This window comes from Arvicola amphibius, chromosome 3 (genome assembly GCF_903992535.2).
Source record: "Arvicola amphibius chromosome 3, mArvAmp1.2, whole genome shotgun sequence".
Taxonomy (NCBI): Eukaryota; Metazoa; Chordata; class Mammalia; order Rodentia; family Cricetidae; genus Arvicola; species Arvicola amphibius.
Window position 1 is genome coordinate 154,141,604 of NC_052049.1, and position 22,599 is coordinate 154,164,202.

General features: G+C 43.9%; 2 protein-coding genes across 12 annotated transcripts in view; one reads left to right on the forward strand and one right to left on the reverse strand.

Annotated features, from left to right (window-relative positions):
* Positions 1-16,419, reverse strand: part of Ube3d (ubiquitin protein ligase E3D) — a 160,679-nt gene extending 144,260 nt beyond the window's left edge. For both annotated transcript variants that reach the window (XR_005284714.1, XM_038323493.1), the window contains exons 1-3: positions 16,237-16,419; positions 10,215-10,411; positions 7,121-7,211 (exon numbers count right to left, since the gene is read on the reverse strand). Coding sequence is in view for 1 of the 2 variants with exons in the window: in XM_038323493.1 (XP_038179421.1) it covers positions 7,121-7,211; positions 10,215-10,411; positions 16,237-16,313 (365 nt within the window). In the remaining variant the exon portion in view is untranslated. The remainder of the gene's footprint in view (positions 1-7,120; positions 7,212-10,214; positions 10,412-16,236) is intronic.
* A 2,303-nt stretch (positions 16,420-18,722) lies between these two features.
* The window catches only part of Dop1a (DOP1 leucine zipper like protein A), a 110,274-nt gene continuing 106,397 nt past the window's right edge, over positions 18,723-22,599 (forward strand). For 8 of the 10 annotated variants that reach the window (XR_005284753.1, XR_005284751.1, XR_005284757.1 and 5 more), the window contains exon 1: positions 18,723-18,844. The gene's annotated coding sequence lies outside the window, so the exon portion shown is untranslated. The remainder of the gene's footprint in view (positions 18,845-22,599) is intronic. The other 2 variants (XR_005284752.1, XR_005284754.1) reach the window with 2 other exon arrangements.

Consider the following 22,599-nt stretch of genomic DNA (forward strand, 5'->3'; position numbering starts at 1 on the left):
AAGAAAACAGGAGTTCCTCAAGCAATAAAAGGAATTTAGGGCACTGGGAGAAACAACACAAAGGCAGGCACTACATCTCTTTATCTTTGCACTGTATTCCTACCGTTTGACACACTTCTTAAGTGTTTCTTGAAGGAATGATGCAGTAAATTTTGGTAAGTCTGACATGTGAGGCTCCTGGCTAGATTTGCTGCATACGTGGGTGCAAGGATTAACAAGCCTTTCCTTGCTGCCTGACTATCTGACCTTTGGAATAACCACCTAGCTTCGTTACCTTGGAAACCAGGTAAGATCCTAAGCATCACATATATATTGCTAGGCAACACTGCTTACAATAGAAACGATCCACGATTCGTAACTGCATCTTACTAGGAAGATATATGAATGAGCTGCACACATCTGGTAAGGGAGCATACTTTGACCTTCCCTGAATGCAGTTACCTTGGTAAAATCCTAAAAGCCACAATCAAAGAATTGTCTGCTCGGGGCAGGGAAGCTTCTTAGCCAAAGCAGCAACTGCATCTGTCCGATATGGATCTTGTGCTCTGTACCTGGAACTATGTCACATGGGGAGACAAGGATCCCCCAATGAGAATATCAACTATCCCTTACATGGACTGCATGCAGCAAAGTCCATATAGATAGAAAATCTTTTGTTTTAATTATTATTAGCTATTTATTTTATATTCCGACCACAGCCTCCCCTCCTTCCTCTCCTCTTACTCCCTTCTCTCCTTCCCTCCCTCTCCCCCTCGCCCAATCCATCCCTCCTCCTCCTCATATGCTCAGAAAAGGGCAACCTCCCAAGAGCTTCAGCAAAGCATGGCATATCAAGCTGCCATAAGACCAAGCATTTCCTCCTGTATTAAGGCTGGGCAAAGCCATCCAGCATGAGGAACGAGTTTCCAAGAGCCAGACAAAGCACTGGGGACAGCCCCTGATCCCATTGCTGGGATTCCCACATAGAGATCAACCTACACACCTGTCACATGTATGTAGAGGGCCTAGGTCAATCTCATGTGGTTCCCTGGTTGTTGGTTCAGACTCTGATTTCCCATGAGCCAGGCTAGTGGTTTCTGTGGGTTTCTTGTGATGTCTGTGACTCCCCCCCCCCAACCCGGTTTCCTACAATTCCTCCCTCTCTCCTCACTCTCCTCAGCAGGACTCCCCTAAGAGCAGCCCGATATTTGTCGATGGGTCAGAGAGGAATTTTTGTTGCTGTCTGGCCAGCAACAAATGTGTCCTATAGCAATCTTGTGAGTCAGTATGAGCAGAAGCACTTACAAGACCCCTGGGGGCACTGCACACGCCTTACCATATTTAATGCTCAGGACACTTTGTGAGGTATAAACAACAATGCTCCTGCCACACAGGAGGAAAATGGGGCTTAGGAGCGTGAAATGTCTTCACACGTCCGTAAAATTAGAGGCAAAGATGGAAGTGCGGGTCTTTATCCAGGACTTTTTGGCTCTAAAGCCACTCTTTCCCTTGGACTATATGCTCCTCCCTGGCCACGCAGGGCAGGAGTAAAGGCTGAGCAGAATGAGCACACTTTCTGTGGGGTATTACATGCATGGGAAGCCTAGGACCTAAAAATAGGTAGAAGCATCACAGTGTTTTAAGGAGAGAAGTGAAAACAGGAGTTAGACATTCATAGGTCCATGGATTGCTAGTCAGACTCTCTGCCTCCTGACACTGTGCCTTCAGGACCAGGACAGGAACTCAATACACTGAAAAGAGACAGAATGTCAAAGAACCATGCATGATCAAAGAAATGAAAGCACACTAAGACCTGGGAGAATTGATGCCCATTATCACAAAATAGGAGATTTCAAAGTTAACTTGACCCCATGTCACACCGGATAAACATCTACAGATAGCATCAGAAAGAGGCACGTAATTCACAACCCACTGCAAAAATTAAAGGTTTACAGCAGAAAGAAAATTTTCTGATTTTATTTTTTGGGAGGGATGAAACCTTTAAGAAGGAAAGATGCATTTTAATCACAGATCGACTGAAAGTATATCTGCCAAAATAACACTAAAATGTATTTTTTGATATCATCTACTTCCTAAGAGTATATTCAAATAAAAGAGAAACCTTTATTTTTTAATTCAAGGTAGTTTAGCTAAAAATCTGCTGGAAAGAAAGGGAAGCAGTAACTTAGGTTTTCCTCTAGACTTAAGATCCTGTGGGGAACAGTACATCGTTACAACAAATTAAAGTTTGCTATATAAACTTTTGGAAAATAATGACACATAACACATAACTTTAATAAAAGCTAATGATGGAGTTTTAACACTTAAAAATTTGTGGGAGAAAATACAACATCCCTTAACTTTGAAGTCAGTTTCTAATCAATGACAATAATAATCACAATACCAGAGAACTGTTTAAAGATTTGATTTTAACCAACTGAACAGTAAAGATCTTAAGAAAAAATATTAACTACTTAAAAGCTCAAAATACGGCAGCCAGAATTTACATAAATTCAGATAACAATACCTAACAGGCAGGCAACCAGCACTATAAAACTAGCTTTAGATTCTAATATTTGTCTGTACATACCATGATTAATCTGTAATATATAATCTTTTTCCTAAATGTATGCAATGTTGTCAAAAGGCCACTTTACAAAACACCTTGTTTTGGGGGAGGGGAGCAGGATGACAGGAACTGAACATGCTTTGTACATGTAAGCATGTGGTCAATGGTATATCCAAGGCCCGATTCTGTACTTTCAAAATCTACTTATTTCTTTTATAAACAAGTGATGATACTCACAAGAGTATTCCTTTGCAGCTACAACTGGAGCTGGCCTGTCAAGTGGCTCCCTCAAGCAGTTGGACACTGTGACATTTGTTTCCACAAATCCCATCCTGCTGTTCTCCTAGAGTTTCTGTGTCCCCCGTGAGCTTGGGGCTGACACCGAGCATTGCCAGTGTGGGCGGCAGGAGGGTCTGGTCCACAGACCTCAGGACGATGCCACGGACAGTCTGAATACCAAGGTGAGTGTGGAAAATCTGTTTGGCTACCGATGTCATTTTCTAGTCTGACGGGAATCTATTCCAAGAGGGCATAACAAAATCTAAACACAGTGACCTCTGGCTGTTTATTAGACTATTTGCAAAAAAGGAAAATGTATCGGTTATTTGGTCTCAACAAGAACATAGTTAAAAGCTGCACATATTTAGACAAATTTGGTAGGAAAACTTGAACTAAAATAATTATGAATTGGACAGCTGTCTTGTAAAGAAACAAGGGGCTATTAACTAATATGCAAACAAAACAAACTGGCTAAGAATATGCAGCCCTGCAGAAAGAGAAAGGCTGTAATGATTCGCAGGGCTCGGACACTCTGGTGATGAAAATGAAAAGTCAATAATGTTTCTTTCCGAGTCAATGTCTTTATATGTTATTTCTGTCCTTTCCTTGACAAGAATCTTTCTCATTCAAAAGGAAAGAATAGAACATGCTTTAGCCTTAAACTAGCCAGACACTCAAGAGTCACAGAAGCTCAGAACACAAGCTCTTGAGTTTCAATAATCAGAAAAGTTTCATGCTGATGAAACTGTCACAGGTTTCTCTAACCCAACTTCTGCAGTTTACAGATAGAGAAATAATGCCCCAAACTAATGCAACTTATTCCTATATAGGAGGGCTTGAGAGATGGCTCAAAGGATAAGGGCATGCCACTCTCAGAGAGGACCTGGGCTCAGCTCCCAGCACCCATGTGGGGTGCCATACAGCCTTATAACTCCAGCTCCAAGGGATCTGACAGCCTCTTCTGGACTCCTAGGCAACTGCACACACCCCCACAAATACCCACACATAGACATACACATGCACATTATAAAAATAACAAAATAAGAATTTTAAAGAAAGCAGTCAATAACCCTGATACCCTCTGGAGAATGCTGCTTATAATTCGTTGATATTGATGAAAACACACATCAGCTCGCTTGAAACACCGCTGGTCCCATTTGCTTTTTAAGAAGCACCAAAGTGGTCCTTGGCAACCACGCAGAACAGGTCACCAAGGAGGAAGTGCAGAGGCCCAGGATTGATTTCAACAGTAAATTGTGAGATCCGTGAGCAGACACCAGGGAGGAAGTCCATCCAGAATCACGGGACATACTGTCTCAGACAGTATGAGATGGATGCCAACCCTGCGCTGCTCAAGGCTCACACATGGGCTCGATGGGGGTGTGCTGTGAAAGGGAGGGAGGGGACCAGTGTCCATCCTCTCATTTTGAAACCTACAGACTACGGGAGCCACAGTCCTCAGCCCAAAATGCTTGAGACATTAAACTAGGACATTTGCTACTTTACTAATAAAAACCATCTGGAAAGGGAAGACGGAATCAATAAAACCAATTATAAACCTTGCTGAGCATTTACTCGGTTAGATATGTTGCATTGCTTAGCTCTCTTGGTAAGTCTGGAAAGCAAGCATGATTAGAAGGCTGTACTGGAAGAAGAGGTTCAGGTGGTACAGAGAAGGTCCTCCACCCTCAGTGAGAGAACGGAAGTTCATACCTACACTCCATTCTCCAGCGAGGAATGGAATGGCAAGCATCCTGATAATCAAGAAGGAAGGCTGTCTTTTACCATCAGCCTCACACCCTTCCAGTTCTCAATTTTAGAGCCTAAGGAGGACCTACATAAAACAGAAGACTATAGTCCTGGACAGAGAGATAGGCACTGTAGGGATGCCCCCTCCCATAGCATCCTTTCCCAGAGAAGCATAAACACCAGGCAGTAAAGAGACAGCATCCCCCTTCTGTAATGAGTACCAAGAACGTAACCATTCCTGCTGTAACTCCCAGATCACTGCATGTGGCATGGAATGAGATGTTTCAGAAACTTAATCCGAGAATTAATCCAAAGCCTGAAACAGTCTGAGAGAAGGCCAATGTGCGCAGAGATCTCTTGGCTCTTTCAGAAGTGAATCTGCCACCAAGAGCAGATGCGTAGCAATTTTGCCTCCATATACTTCAGACCCCTTCAATTCTGACTTATGCCAATCACTCAAAAGAAGCTCTGTTTGAAACCTCCCCAAACCTTGAGGGTGCCTTTGTGCCAGCTCATCTACTCGGACCACTGCCAAGATCAGGAGGCAAGCAAGAAAGCCTGGTGGGAAGCCAAAATAAACACCAAACTTTACTACATTCAACCCAATAGAAACTTCCTAAGAATACACTTTTTCTCTAGGCGCCGTGCCTGATGCGGAGGAGGCAGGTAAGAATAATGGTTACAGCAACAGCTATGGAAGCGTGGTGAATGCTTACCCCGTACCAGGCACTGCTAGAAACGCTTGAGTCACCAGATCCTTGAGTCAACAGCACCGTGAGGTAAGGTCTATGGTTAGCTACACTTTCCATAAGGACACTGTGGAAAGTGACCAAATAACCTTACCAAGATCCCTGAGGGGCTGGAGAGATGGCTCAGAGGTTAAGAGCATTGCCTGCTCTTCCAAAGGTCCTGAGTTCAATTCCCAGCAACCACATGGTGGCTCACAACCATCTGTAATGGGATCTGGTGCCCTCTTCTGGCCTGGAGGCATACACACAGACAAAATATTGTATACATAATAAATAAATAAATAAACAAATATTTTTTTTTTAAAAAAAAAAAGATCCCTGAGCTAGCGAATGGTGGCTAGAAACCCCATCTGGCCACCGCTGGCTACTGCTCGAGACTGCACAATCACGAGAGTAGGAATCAAGAGCAGAGAAATCAGGGTGGCTATCCTCAAGCCCACAGTATGTGAAGACGGGTAAATGGACCTCAGAAGAGGACCTAAAGCAACCCAGGACAGGGACAAGGCCTCAAAGTAGTGGTTGCCATGGCAGCTGAGTTCTGAAACTCAGGCTGGGGCGAACCAGGGAGTGGTGGTGGGTAGGGTTCGGTCAGGAAAGGGAGTAGCTTCCAGGTAGCCTCAGGGCGAAGAAAAGCTGCCAAGGCTATGGAATATAAGCACCTGTCCAGACCCCTGCAATACTTGTGAGTCTGGTGGGAGGCAGGAGGCTAAAGAAAGGGCTGAAACTGGAGGGAGTACAGGGGAGCTGCTGTGGCGAGTACAGGATTCCAGCTCTCTGTCCAGAAAGAACAACTGTGCTTTAGAACACCTATGGGGGGGAAGGGGCAGTGGATCTGCACAGGGCAAAGCAAGAGGAAGTCTAAGCAGACAGCAGGCTGCTGACCAAGTGTCATTCGATAAGAGACGGTGGGCAGAGAAAAGTGATCTCCACTCTAAAGGCAATGGCCACAGTGCCTGGTGACAATGTATGGGGAGAGAAATCTGCTGGGCAGAGGTTTGGCCTTAGAGAACCAAGGACGCTGAAAGCGGAACAGGATGCAGAAAGGAAGTATTTTCTTGTCTCAGGCACCTAACTCAAAAAATCCATCAAAGAATTCTTCCTTTAAATCCAGCTAACAGTAATAATGTTTTCATCTGTCTGCTACAGGAGTCGCTAGAAGCTGAAAACTCAGAGGAAGCATTTATGCCCACGAAATCAGAAAGCTGACCTGAGGAAGAAAAAAACATTAACAAGAGACAGACAGACAGAGAGAGAGAGAGAGAGAGAGAGAGAGAGAGAGAGAGAGGCCAACTTGGGAATGCTAAGGAAAGGAAATAGCAAAGAGCCCTTCCCTTCTCCTTAGAGTAATTACAGCACATCACCAGAGAAGGCTACAAGATTAACCTAACCACCGAGAAAAGGTTAATTTGTGCTCTGTTATAAGCAGGGAAATAGGGAATGGGTTTTAGAAAGGCCCCGACTGAACTAGCTCAGATCCAGTTCTGTTGCACAGCTCCTGCAGGTGGAAATCCACTTCCTATGGAAACCTGCACATACCATCAGAACAATAGGGACACTGAGAGATGACTCCATGGCTCTCCACTCAGTGATAGGTCCAGGATCTTCCTCCAAGACCAGCTGCCTCCCTCAGACCATACTATTCCCCCCTCCATGATCATGGTGAGAGTCAGGGTTCACGTTGTTCAAAGCAGCATTAAGCTGGCTCTCACTTTATGGCCCCCACCGTTCCCTTGGTAACTGCTTCCGGAAATCATCCCCAAGCACAGTTCTAATCGGTGCTCAATACATTCCTTACCTGTCCTTTATCAAGACTTCACCGCAGGACTGGCACGAAAACGTGCAACATTCTTGGGCTTGCAAGGCGTGCTTAAACACTGAAATCAGTTCTAAATGAAATCAACAAAACAGCAAGTCTTAGTGGTTTGGAACAAACACACTATATGATGTTTAAAGGATTCACTAGCACAATGAATTGCCACCAATACACACTGTTGATGATTTACCCAGAAGTCTAGGCTCAATTAGCACTCTCTGATGACTCAACCAGAAGCAAACATTGTGAAGCGTTTCCAAAAACAACAGACTTTGCTTAGTATTCCTGAGCCAGGCATTGCCCTAGATTACCATGGAACATACTGGTGAGTCTCTTCTCTCATTCTATAAATACGATAAATTCTATATTAACAACGAGAGTAGCTGGATCACTAAAATGTAAGCTCAGTCTGGCTTTTGTTTTGACGGTTAAGTTTTATGTCCACCCCTTCACGTTAAACACTACGAGTACGCGAAGTGGACATCCAGACTGGTCTTTGTGGAACAGATCCAAGGAATGCAAAGCTTCTAAGAGTTTCTTTATCCAAGAGCAAAATCCAGTGTCTGATGAAACTGTGGGGGGTGGGGACGAGAGGGAAGAGGAGATATGGCAAACTGTGGGGAAAGCCTAGACCTCCCATCCAGTTGCACTGGATGGTTTGTACCTCTCATTTCTGATGTTTCATTTTAAATGAAGGAAATTCTTATTTTAAAAAAATCCACCAGATTATTTGTCTATTAAAAAAAAAACCTAATTGAAGAAATGAGGTCATAGTTACTATAAGCAAGCAACAGAATCTGCTTACTGCCACTTTGTATGTACTTTGAAATGCTTTTTTAAGATGCCAGAAAGTTTAAGTCCTCCCAATTAAAAAAGTTCTGCAGTTTAATCTCGAAGTGTCTCTACAAATCCCTGCTGCACGAAGGTTAAATAAACAGTATTATTCTCCAACCCTGATCATCTATAATGAAGACCCAGGTTAAGCCCTCCAACACAGTCCAGAAGAAATCAATTTTCAGTGGAACACTGCCCTCTGCTGGCCATATGTCAGGTACGGAATCCTCGCTGCGCATGGCTGCTGGGGAAGACTAACAGCAGATCACACAGATCACATGCTGCTCACCAAAAGTGACCACCTCACCTGCATCAACGTCAAACCAGTGTGCCAGGGAGATGTGGGTCATGACTGCTCCCTAAAAGCTGAGAAGCAACTAACTCTTTAAAACCTCGAGACACGACTGAATGCTAAGAACTTCAAAAGTTGCTTCCTCCAGTGCTTAGATTTCGGGGTACTCCAGCATGCGCCGAGCTGATAGTCAGCCATGCAGAAACACTTATTCCCCACCTATTAGACAGCGAGCACCAAAGCAATTACTGTTGGAAGAATCCGCTTTAGAGAGCTTTGTATGCACCGTAGAGCAGGCTTTGAGAGTTTCCCTTCTCAGATATTTGAGCAAAATGTTTCAAAAACATCATTAAATAGTCCAACAAACACAAACAATGTGAAAACCAACAAACAGCAGCGGATTCAGTTTGCCCGCAGTCAGTACTGAATGTTGCTCATTAGTTGAAAATATAAAAAATAATTCAGTTACAGAATATGAATAGGCAATAGCCCAAATACTATGTCCCTGGACGTCCCTTTTCCTCTATCCTTACTATCAGAATCCTAGAAAACATGGTGGCTCTCACGCCTGCCTTCCATTAGTTTTAGCAGGAAGTTCCTGCTATACTTATTGTTGCCAAAAGGAAAAAAGATCCTCCATCCCAGAATGTGGGTAGTCGGGGAGGCAGTTGGGCTATGGTCCTATCCTGGGGACCTTGCCCTATTGGATGACACTTAAGCACGGCATGACCTCTCTTTCCCCTGTCCCTCATTTCTCAAACTGATCCTACATATTTCAGTCAGTCACTAATTTGGAACATTAGCAAAATTACTCTTAGACAAAAGAATAAGTGGCATTCTCTCGACCATTCTCTTGCCTTTCAAAGGCCAGGGGATGGGTTTACATCTTACAGTCTTCTTAGGACAATCCTGTTGTCCCTGCTCCAGGATGCACAATGTTCTGCTTGCCGAAGGGCTTACTACAGATGGCTCAGCAATGAGGCTTTGGGGTGCAGTAGAAAGAACAAAGGTTTTTCTCTGATACAAAGCATCAGCTCCGCTTCCCCCAGTACTGTTTCCCCTCTACGGCACTCATTACATTGTAAGAGATACAACGAGCCAGTATCAAAGAAAAAAAAGAGATCTTACAAAAAGAAAAGGTTTTATTTTTTTTTCCACCTATCTGTATCAATACACACTTTGAGTTCATAAACAACCATAAACACTGCAGCTACAGCCACTGAGATGACAACAGCCTCTATTAGCCCTCCCAACTCTGGGTCCTTTACAGACATTAATACAGCTAGAATGGTCTCTGTGCGGATGGGATAATTCCCATGGCTCAGTTCTCTGGTCAAATTATCTCATCCTCAGGCATACTCCCCACGGCATTATTCTGCCTTCTTTACCCACAACGTTTTGCTGTATGCAGTTTAATTACGTCAGCACCCGACGTTCCCACCCATTAGAATAGACACGCCACAATCAAAGAGGCCTTGGTGGCCTGGTGGCCTCTGTGTTCCCGGCATCCACATCGAACGGCTCACACCAAGATGGAGCAAACCTGCCTGCTGAATGAATACATATCTATGCAATGTCTTAAAACAAACCAGGTTTTGGATACTTGCTTTATAGTTTTATCCTTACATCCGTGAGCCGGACATTTATGATTAAAGAAATAAAATGGGCGGTTTGGGGGAAATATCTGTACCTTCTGCTCAAATTTGCCAGGAGATTAGAGATGCTCTAAAAATTAAAGTGTATTCTTAAACATGTACTTAAAGAAGTGAAGGTTCGGAATCATTAAATGATGACGTTTCACATCACACAGCTGGTTAATTGGCAGTGGATCAAGACCCTGGAACTTCTCGATCAATAGCCCTTCCAGGTCATTGATTGCCAATCTTTTCACCTGGGAAAAGTTGAACTTAATGAATAGCAACATCCATCAGGGCTACGGCTCCTACTCACCTGGGCTGGATTCAGTGCGGGCCTGCAGACGAAGGTGCAGGCCATCTCCGCTGATATACTGCAGCCCGCCGCACGAGGAAGGTACAAGCCTGACCTCTGCTGGAAGCTGGGTCTCGGTGCAGCCGTCAGGAGTTTGCATCAAGAATGAGGTGGGCTTTATGGAAACATCCAAGTGCATCCCTCCTTCATCTGGCTCACTGATAATACAAAACAGAGCGCAAGTTAACGATTTCTCTATGATGAGAGAAACTACACACATTTCACACTACATGAAAGAAGCAAAAGCTTAACCCACCATTCCTCTGCTTCCTTCCCATAGAGACCTTAAAAAAAATCCCTGTCCCAGGAAAACAGAACCCTAGGATTCAATCCAGACTAGGTGAGACCAGGCGAGATTGTACCAGTCACCCTGTGGAAGTTCTCGGTCATGTTTTTAACTCTTGTTTCTGAGGCCAGCACTAAAAGCAGGAAATCAAAGTATTATTAACTGATATGCAAGATGTTCATAGGGAAACACAGATGCCAGGCAGCCTTCTGCAAAAAGTCAGAAAGTAAATATTTCCTGAGTTCTCCGCCAGCCTGGGATCCACAATGAGACTGCCTCAAACAACAAACCCCACACAACAGAAAAAAAGGCAACTCTTGGTTCACAGACTGTACCAAAGAGGCCACAATTAGATATGTGGTTCGGTGTTCACTTCACTACCTGGGCTATGTTAAAACACATCCAGCACTTAGAAGTATTCCCAAAGAGACCGCTGAGCACTTTAGCCCCCACTGCCCCAGCTTCGGTTCCGAACATTTCAATCACTTACACAGAGCTGCGCAAAGTGCACTGTTCAGTGTGAGACTGTTCGTTCGTTTCCTGGCCACCAGACCCAAATAATGACACAGAAACTATATTAATTGCAACACTGCTTGGTCTGTTAGCTCAGGCTTCTCATTGGCTAGCTCTTATATCTTAAAATAACCCCCTCCTTTTTTTGTTTTTTTGAGACAGAGTGTTGCTCTGTAGAAAATAACCCATTTCTACCATTACCATTTTGTGTATTGCCATGAGGCTGTGGTTTACCAGGTAAGGTTTCTGCACATCCTTCTCCTTCAGCAGTTACATGGTGTATTCCTGACTTCACCTATTCTCTCTATATATCTCTGTTTGGATTTTTGCCTGGCTTTATTCTGCCCAGCCATAGGCTGAAGCAGCTTTATTCATCAACAAATAAAGCAACACATATACAGAAAGGACATCCCACATCATTTTCCCCTTTTCTGTCTAATTAAAAAGGAAGGTTTTAACTTTAACAAAATAAAATTACAAATACAAAACTGTTTTTAAGCAAGAATTATAATATCAATATTTATTCCAGGGGGCTGGAGAGATGGCTCAGTGGTTAAGAGCACTGACTGCTCTTCCAGAGGTCCTGAGTTCAATTCCCAGCAACCATATGGTGACTCAAACCATCTGTAATGAAACCTGGCACTCCCTTCTGGAATGCGGGCACACATGGAAGGAATGCTGTATATATAATAAATAAATAAATCTTTAAAAAAATATTTAGTCCATTTACATTTGGCAACATAAGGAAAATACTCGATCATCTATCCTACTTTTGTGAGTCTAAAACTTTATATTTAATTTATCCATTACTACAACTACGGAAATTTATCTGTAACTATAACTATAAGTATCTGTCTTCAATTCTTCAAAGAATTATATCCAGAAGGATATAATATTACCTAAGTAAACAGGAAGTGCATTGTAAGCAACTTCCAAAACTCTAGAATTGGCAAATGCATCTCACTGCCTGGACAGTTACCCAAGTTCTTTTGTAACATTGAGGCATCCACCTTGAGCCTACAGGCCCATAGTATCCAGCAGACTTTTCCATGAAGCAGGAAATTTGAAGACCTGTTCTGCCTTGTAATCAGCTGCTTTCTTCTATGTCCTGAAAAATGTCTGGCAGTTTCTTCTGTGAGTCAGGAACCCCGAAGGACTGTCTTGTCTTTTGGAAAGTTCAGCAGTCACTTTTCTGTGGGTCCTGCATGTCCAGTTCATACAGCATACCATCAAGTAGTCCAGGCAAGAACAGTTTCTTGCCCAAATGGCTAGCCTTGTCAAACTGAAGGTAAATTCCATAACGAGTTTCTTTAACATCTATCAACCTCTCTGAAGTAACTGGTGCTGCCAGAAGCAGGCATGTCTCACTGTTGAGCAAAGTCTAAGCTCTTAAAGCATTTTTAAATGCCATAGTTTGCACATCTTTGAAAGATTTGAAGAATACCTATCCATCTGAAATATATCTCTGCACATCTAGAAAACCTAACTAGCATAACTATAAGTATGATTATTATAAATGACTATTAGTCTGTAATTTTTAATTATACATTACATTTTTTTAAATATTTATTTATTTATTATGTATACAATATTCTGTCTGTGTGTATGCCTGCAGGCCAGAAGAGGGCACCAGACCTCATTACAGATGGTTGTGAGCCACCATGTGGTTGCTGGGAATTGAACTCAGGACCTTTAGGAAGAGCAGGCAATGCTCTTCACCTCTGAGCCATCTCTCCAGCCCCTACATTACATTTTTAAATGAGCTGCATAAACATTAATACCTTAAGCAAGAGTAGAAATATACATATAACAAATTGACCTTAAATTTGTATCAATAAACCAAAATCCATACCAATGTAAAATATTCAGCTCTATATCAGTACACTGTCTACACTGCACATAACACAGAGTGGATTGCATGGCAACTGTTCTCACGCTGTATTGTTAGAAGATCATGCCAAGGAAGAAAAGCTTACACACATTCAATTCAGATGTAAGTCTGCTTGTATTGATTTTCATCCTGAGAAAGCTGAACTTGCAGATTTGGAGACTAGCAGCAGTACCATAAACCACACGACCTCTATAAGATAATATGCAGGAAGGTAGCCCCTGGGGTCTCTCCCTCTTCTTGCATGACTCTCATCCCAGTGACTACACTCTCATGACCTAGCAGAAACCTAATAACCTCTCCCAGAGACCTGGCCTCCTAACATCACTTCTCTGAGGATTTAGAATTTAAACCGCGTAGATTTAGAGAGGACACAATAGCCGGGCGGTGGTGGCGCACGCCTTTAATCCCAGCACTCGGGAGGCAGAGGCAGGCGGATCTCTGTGAGTTCGAGGCCAACCTGGGCTACAAGAGCTAGTTCCGGCACAGTCTCCAAAAAAGCTACAGAAAAAACCCTGTCTCGAAAAACAAACAAACAAACAAACAAAAAAAAAAAAAAGAGAGGACACAAGCATTTGGGATCTTAGAGGGTTATAGCAGGTAGAATGGAAAGGTAACAGTTAAGGAGTAAACAGCAGTATCCTGGTTGCTCAGAGGACTGACCAGGGAGAGAAACATGGTGAGCTAATGAAAGGCAGGATTTGTCCTTCCAAGAACACAGTTACAATGGGAAAGAAAGGGAGAAAGCAAGAATGCACCCTGGAGTAGTGGATTAGAACCAGGGATACCTCTATGAAATCATGGTATGGATATGCATAAATAGATACAGTGATATAAATAGATGTGAATGTATGTACATGTGCTGGGAGCAAAGACCTGTCTTTGGTTATAGTCAAGCCATCTTAGTTTACAAATTAAGGAAGATTTTCACCTCTGAAGGGCAAGTTCAAACCCAGACAACCCTAATCTCCCCTAGTGAGTTAAGTATGCCTGCAGGCCCCAGGCTTCAGAAGTAATTAGCATTCCCCCTGTTAGTAAACATTTACAGACTCTCAGTATTTCCTTATCTCTTCCGATCAGCTAGCGACGTCTTCAGAGTTGACATTCCAGTTAGAACATTGGCAGAGCAACCTAGCCACCCCCTCCCCTTTTGCAACTGAGAAAAAATAAAGTTGGCAGCTTGAACAGAATACAGACTTGCTGTCCATTTCTCGTGTCTCTTGCCCCTTCAGTTTTCCCCTCCGGGGCCCAGGCTCCCAATTTGTGTCCCGCTGGTCGGGACATACATGCATAAGTCAACAATATATGTCATCTATGTACTCTGTTTCTGAAAGAAATGGCATTCCAAGAGTAATGAGCATCAAACTGTAGTCTATAAAGACAATTTTCCATTTCAAAAGAGGTGCTGGGGATTTGATTTGGTGTCATGTGTGAGGCCCCTAGACTAGATTCCCAGTATGTATTTATACAGACATACACACACAGACATGCACACACACACAAATGCATACACCACACACACACATACTCGCATATATACACTTTTTAAGACAAGGTCTCATATCTCCAAATCCAGCCTCAAACTCACTATGTAATGATGGATGACATCGAATTTCTGATCTTTTGGCCTCCAAATCCCAAGTGTTGGGATTACAGGCAGGCACTGCCCCACCCAACCAGTAAATATTTTTTAAATTTTTTTAAAAAGTGAAATGATAGGGTTCCTTGGGAGGAACTGTATCAGGATTAGAGAAGAAATTTGAGACGAGAGAGAGAGAGAGAGAGAGAGAGAGAGAGAGAGAGAGAGAGAGGAAGGAGAGAGAGAGACAGAGACAGAGAGACAGAGAGACAGAGAGAGAGAGAGAGAGAGAGAGAGAGGAGAGAGAGAGGACAGAGAGGAAGATCTACTTCTAATTCAGACCTTGAAGGTAGGAACACGTGTCTTTATCCAGAGTATGAGCTGTGATAAGCCACCTCTAATCTTTGCCACTCATTCTGCTGGAAGCCTTACAGGACACCAAAGAAGAAAGCTCTTTGCCCACTAGCCCTTGCTCTCACTGGCAAGTCCATTCCTTCACTGGCATTACAGCCCGCTTCTCTGGGATTCCAAAGTAGACTGAAGACCAGCTGGGACATCCAGACTCGTGGACTGAGCAACTACTGGAATCTTGGGCTTTCCATTCATAGGTAGCCATTTTGAATTATTCGGACTGTAGACTGTAAGTCATTTTTAAGAAATCCGCTTTCTATATATACAGAGATTCATTCAATAAATTGTTACTCTAGAGAACTCTGACTAACACACGTGTTGACACAGTTCTAAAAACAGTGACATCATGTGAAATGGCTGAATGAAGCCAGACTATGTCACTAGGGTAAGGGAAGTGACATGTGTGAGAGGCCAGTAGTCAAAAGACCACAGAGAATAACACGCTGTCTAGCTAAGTAGATTCGTTAAATTGCTTACAGAGTTTTATTTTGTTTCTATGGGGGTTGCGAGGGGCTCTATTTGGTAATGTTTGTACTCTTAATTAACAAACAGGGTGGACAGAAATGGCAGATATTTGTTTGAAATTATGATCTCACTCCTTTATCTATTTCTCCACCCTTCATCCCCATACGAGGGAGAGATCGATCGCAGAGCCTGCACATGCTAGGCAAATGAGTTGTAGTGAGCCCAGACTCAATCCCAATCTTATAACTGAGAATATTCAGATAAAACGATTCTAGCCTTGTGAGGAGGCTAGGATTCGAATTCAGTTCTCAGGCTATATCCAAAACTTGCCAGCTACTTGGCAAATTTCAGAAAAGAGGAAGAGTTCAATAATAATAATAATAATAATAATAATAAAATAATAATGATAGTAAGACAGCTGTGTAGCTCTAAAATACATTTTCAGATCTGTATATTTGAACACTTGGCACAAAGAAATAGGCAAAAATCTATGAAGAGAACACAAACCATTACAATTACAGACCACAAGCAAAAATTTCATTTTCCCGCCAAGTTTCTTGTTTGTGTAGTAAATATGAAATTAAAAGTTTGCAGACAGGGTTGGGAGACGGTTCAGTGGCTAAAGCGCTTGAAGAGCAAACATAAAGATTTAAGTTCGCCACCCAATCCCGTCCCGCGCACGCGCACATTGTCTCGCGCACGCGCCTACGGTCCCACGCGCTCGCCACCTCGCCACCCCGTCTCGCGCACCCGCGCTCCTGTGCCGCGCGCGTGCACCAGCGCCTGTGTCACACGCGTGGCTCAGGGATGCGGCCCCGCGCACCGGTGCCTCCTCCCTTACCCCAGGATTAGGAGCGCGCTCTGCAGCCGTCTCCGCACTTCCAGGAACACGCGCGTTTCCGCCGCAGCCACCGCCATGGCCCACTCGTGCCCCCACGCGAGACCAGAACCCGGACAGAGTGGGAGCACGTGTGGCAAGCGGCTCCCAGGCGGTGGCAGCGCGGTGACCGGGCGGGATCCGACGGTCGGCGTCTGTCGGCTACAGCGCCACCTTCCGGGCGGAGAACGCACTGCCAAGGCTCCCGACCCTTGAGCGCACCTTCCTCTAAAGCCGGCCCTTGTAGGAAAAGGGGGCACAGGGAGCAAGCAGAGCTGACCTCTGCTGTAAGGATGATGGATAGGCTCCATCTGAGCGCTTCTCTCCCTGAAATGAGCAAAAAGCTCAGCCTTGGGGGAGGATGAGGCTCCTCTGGATGGCTTGGGTAGGGATGAGGAAGATAAGGGAGCAGAGACGATAGAGGTGGGTACTTTCCCCAGGTCCAGAGCTGAATTGCCGGCCCCAAAGCCCACATTATCCGAGTCTCCTTTTTTGGCACTAGGACTGTTTGTTAGCTTCCGTCTGGTGCAACCAAAATGACAAAGACTGATGGGGCAAAGATTGATTGCATTCGCTTTAGACACGATAGCTCCAGGACTGAAACAGTTGCAAAAAATGTAAGCTACAAAAAGACAGTGGATGGAATCTGGCATCTGGAGTTTTAGGACCAATCATTCATATAACTTTTGAGAAGCGAAAAAATATTAATCATAATGATGATAATGAGAAGAGTGATTGTTGATGTGCACACACACTATACTGCAAAAATAAAAGACTCAAAGAAGTCACAATTTCATTGCTAGTACAAGATAAATTTTGAGAGTTTGACACAGTAAAGGATATGGTGTGGTATAAATAAATACATTACACCCTAGACTTTCAATAGGACTTCTTTAAAAACGAAAGGCTGTTACTTAAGTCAATGATAGCATGTATAATGGAAACTGTCCTAGTTATGGTTACTGTTGCTGTCATGAAACACCCTGACCAAAGAGACCTGGGGAGGAAAGAGTTTATTCAGTTTACACTTTTATGTCGTTGTTCATGGAAGGAACTCAGCAGAAACCCAAACAGGGCGAGACCTGCAGGCAGAAGCTGATGCAGAAACCATAGAGGGATGCTACTTACTGGCTTGCTCCCATGGTGGCTTTGCTCAGCCTGCTTTCTTATAGGACCCAGAACCACCCACCACGGGCTGGGCCTTCCCCAGTAAATCACTAAAAAGCCCCTTATAGCTGGAACTTATGGAGGTGTTTTCTCAATCGAGGTTCCTTTCTTTCCGATGATTCTACCTGGTGTCAAGTTGATCTAAAACTAGCAAGGACAGAAATCCTGTCTATTGTTGTTCCATTTCATAATTTCATAATAGTCATAATTACCCCACACCAAACAAACCTGATGCATTTCTAAATAAGTCATTCAAGCCAACCATTATGGTGCATACTTTTAATCCCAGCGTTTAGGAGGCCTAGGCAAGAGGATTGCTGCCAGTTCAAGGCCAGTTTGAACTATATAGTGAGTGTAGGGCCATCCAGGGCTATGTGGCAAGACCTGGCCGCAAAACAAAACAGTCTTTATTGTTTGAATAACGTCAGAGAAGCTTCCTAATTATTCTTTGAGGCGCTTTAACGTTCATCATGCTACATAAATGCCCATTTCCTCCCAAACCATTGGTGGGAATACTAGCTTTAAAAAAATAAAAGCTGCAGGCTGGAGACAGGCTCAGCAGTTAAGAGCACTTACTGCTCTTCCAGAGGACTGGGAAGTGAGGTGTCCAGCACTCACACCCATCTGCTCATTGCTGATTGTAACTCCAGCTCCACGGCATCCGCCCCAGCTGGGCTCCAGGCATACACATACACACCTGCCGGCACTCTCACACATGAAATATAAGTAAATAATCTTTGAAAAAGCCAAACTAGCGACTGTTCAGTGTCAACTCATTTATTTGAAGGACAATTGTCATCTTCCACTTTTAACACTAAGGAATATAAAATGCTTAAATACTGACACATAGCGAAATACACAGTGAATCGTATGCGCCTCATAAGTGACTTAAAACTTGTACACCCAAAGTATTTGAAAAAAAAAAACTTTTCATTTTCCTTCATGCTATAGTCCATACAAAACTCTTTGGGAGTAACTAAGTTTGAAAGAAGTCTAGACCAAAATAGTGCTAAACTGCCTCTCAATTCCACACAGACTCTGAAGCCTGAAATTATTCGTATAAAATATTGATGGCTCCTCTGGATCGCGGTCTTCAGTTCCCCCTATCCATCATCCATCCCACAAACCCGGGTTCTCTTCTGGCTGGTTGAAGACACCTACTCCCTCCCGCCTTTCTCGCGGCCGCCTCCACGATCGCCCGCATGAGGGCGCTGTGGCGCCAGCTAGCGCGGGCCGGCGAGCCGCGGCCAGGGGGGCGGGACCGAGGCCGCCGACGTCGACGCCGGCGTGGGCGCGCGCGGTGCACGCTGGTAGCTGTCACCAGGCCCTCGGCTGGCGGCCTTCGTGCGGCTGCCGCGGTTGCCAGGAGAGCGGCGCCGGCGGGGAGCGGCAGAGCCCGCGGCAGGTAACAGCGTCCCCGCCCCCGGCGCGGTCGCGCGGCGAGCGGCGGTGCGGCGCGGCGCGGTTCGGGAGGGCGTCTCCGCCGCCGGCCTGCGGTGGTGGCGTCGGGGTGTCGCCACCCGGCCCCCACCTGTGCCCGCCGCGGGGGAAGCGGGGCCCGGACCGACCGGGGCGGGTAGTGGGACCCGAGCCCTGTCCGCGACCTCGGCGGGCAGTGCCGCTGCGGGGCTGCCGGGAGGTGTCACCTGGGCGCGGGCGCCCGGCGTCTTTGTTGGAGGCTTCCAGCCACCGCGTCGCCTTGTCGGTCCGGTGGGTCCCTATGTGATCGAGGCCCGCCGGTGTGCCTGGGCAGAGGGGTAGAGAGCACGGCCAAGTTCACCAAAAGGAAGTCGGGCTAGCACACGGAAGTTGTTAACAGCCCTCACCTTTGATATCCAAGGCTTTGAAAGTTGAGCCTTGACCATTCCTTCCCGCTTCTCCCCCTCCTTACCCTGAGGGGACCGGAAAGGCAACGTCTTTCGCCACGTAAATTGTGTTTATTCTTTCCTATCTTCAGAGTTCAGGGGAGTTGAAGACAAATCAGGTTTAGAGATTGTAGTCAAAACACACCTTTGGGGGTTTTTAGAAAAATACAGGAATCTCCCTCATTTCATAGCTTTGAACTATGGAGACAAAACTCATTTTGGTGGCGCAGACTCTTTAGGTGTTAAGTTCTTACCACGTTAAGGTTAGTTGTATTTGTTCATGTTAATGTGACCTTTTATGAATAACATAGGCCGTCATTATGTGCGAAGTAACTCACCTGATCACCAATCAACCCCTTGATTCTGCCCAGCTGACTGAAGTTATAGATAAATTATAGCCCAGGTCGACTGAATGCCGCCTTCTTATGGTTACTTTTAGTTAAACTTGGTCATTCCTCAGAATTAAAGGGAGAGCAAGTCTTTAGGTATATGTACCTTCTTTGGGGTACCCAGTTTTTTAACTAAGAATTAAAAACACTGAAGTAAACACAAACCAGAAAATGTAACACTGTGAGCCAATTGTTAACTGTAAACTAAAGGTTTAACTGCCCGCAGTTACGAGCCCTATTTTATAATTTAAATAGTAGAATCAGCTGTGGCGTGAGGCGAGCAAGCTGGAGGCCAAAGTTCTGCCTTTCGCTACTGACCAAGTGTGAGATCTCTAGGTCCTTGGACCATGGTCTGCTATCATGATTTTGTTGTTTTGTTTTAGTGATGATGTAGTTGGAGACCAGAGCCTCAGGCATGCATGATAAGATTCTACCACAAGCATGTACTTCCAACCATTGTAAACTTCTTTCTTGGGGTGCTGGGAAGGAATCAAAATTGTAAACTTTTTTCTTGGGGTGCTGAAAAGGAATCAAACCTAGGACCTTGCATATGCTTGGCTTCAGTTTTTTCACCCATTAAAGAGATTTTGAAAAGACCTTGGTTTTCCAAATTGCTACTTCCCCTCAGCCTTTACTAAAGCAATAGCTTGCTTCTCCTAAACGTGCTCCACATCGTACCGTGTGGGAAGACACTGGACTCAGTCAAACCTAACTTTTGTTTTAGTGTAGGAGATCAAACCCAAGGTATTTCCAAAACAGGGCAAACACTGAGCCAAACCCCTGGCCCCCAATTTTGACTTTGATCTGCTTATTAAAGCAGCTCAGAAGGGTCAGTGCTACGCTTGCATGTGAGGTTTTCAAAGGAAGGCGAAGACAGCCTTTCCAGATGTAGCTAACCAGAGAGCCCATCTTCTGATGCAGCTTATGGAGGAATGCCTACCACGCATGCATGAGGCCCTGGGTTCCATTCCAGTAGTGTTAAAATCTCCTAGAATAAAATACCAGACAGTACTAATTTCAGAATGACTTTACTTGAGGTATGGCTGCTTCCAAGTTGACCCCATGCATTCTCCCATTGTTGCTGTCTAAGTCGGGCGTGAAGACCTACATCTCCCCTTGTATAACAAAGAACTGCAATTTCCTTGGTTAAAAAAATAATAATACTAAGGATACGTACATCCTTTACATTCCTAATGCTTTCATTTATAACAGATGAATATCTTTTTTCCAATCACTTGCTGCTGCTGCTTTCAACCATAATTCATGTTGTAGTTTGATGTTTGTGGTTATTATTGAGTGTCTGTTGAACGTGTTTTAAAGTTCTAAGTGCAGACTTGTTGGTAATGGTTTTACTTTCACTGTAATGATTTCCACTTCTAGTTAGGCTTTCTAAAAACAATGAGATAGGAAAAGGACCTAAAATATATTCCATGCTTAATAGTTACATGATTTTAAAATCTCAGGTAATCGAAAAGAGGTAAAGGCCAAAAAAGTTCCAAGACTATTATTTCTGAGCTATTTGGAAACAGTATATAAATGTTGAAAATGACATCCTTTTGCTGAATTCTGTGAAGTATTATGTTGAACATTTTATCACTGTTAGAAAACACCTGACAATCAGAGAAAAAATACTTTAGATCGAAGTTGCTCTCCCTGTTCTTAGCTCTGTTGGTTCTGGGCCTCTGCCCAGGTAGAATGCATGGTGGGGGCATTTACCTCATGGTGGACAAAGAAGGGAGACTTGGCAAGATTCAGCCCATCCCTGCCCTTCCCCATCCCACCCCCAACCTACCTCCTGGCTTCACCTCTTAAAGTTTCCACACACATACCCTACCCCTCCTCTCCCGCTTCAAGTAGCAGCAGTAGCTGGGAACCAAGCCTTTTGGGGGTGTCGCTAGTAGTCAACCTTGCCTATATTCTGTCTTCTTTATTACTTGGTATCAATGCTATTAATGCACACGTCTGTTTGGGGGAATATAGAATATTTGATTTTATTTGTTTGTTTTTCAAGACAGGGTTTTTCTGTGTAGTCCCGGCTGTCCTGGGACTCCCTCTATAGTCCAAGGTGGACTTGAACTGAAACATTCACCTGCCTCTGCCTCCAGAGTGCTGGAATTAACATGTATACCACCATGCCCAGTTTAAATATTTAATTTTAATAGATAAACTTTAAATGAGGTAAGTTTGGCCTCTGAAATAAAACTACTTAGTAGATGAGTAAGGATATTTTTGTTTAGTAGCTAACAGTTTTTATTGACAGTTTATTGTAGGTACTTTTGATTCCCATGTTTTTAAACTGTGACATCTCTTTTGATAGTATTTACCTCTTTTTTTAAGACAACTAAGCCTTAAGGCTCAGTGACTTTACATTTACTTGTCAAAGACAGTATCAGATTTCTTAAGGAAAAAATATTATGTAATATACATCTAATGGTACGGTTTACTGGGTTTTAACCCATTTATCCAACATTAAAATCAAGATTTAGAGTTTGCCACCAGTCAGACACATATTGTTCAGAGTTCTTTTCCGTTGTGCTTGTCTGACTTACATTCTTCAAGTCCTACCTCAAATACCACCTTGTCTGTGAATCCTCCTTTGATGACCTCATTTTCATTTATCTCCTTCTTCTGACTTGGTCCTCCACCCTTCATGGTGGCTAACTAGCTGATGACATGTACTTCACAAATACCCTTGTCTTGACCAAAGAGGTGATTTAATGTAGTATTTATGAAATGTTTTCCTTATCAAAGTGTGGTCATATATATTTTCCCTTTAAAAATACTTCTGTGCATCAATATGATTATTCTTTAAAAGACACTTGAAATACCCTTTAGTTAACAGTTGATAGCACTTGCCATAAACAGAAGGCAGACATAGGTAAAAATAAAATTTCTTTAAAAAGTGT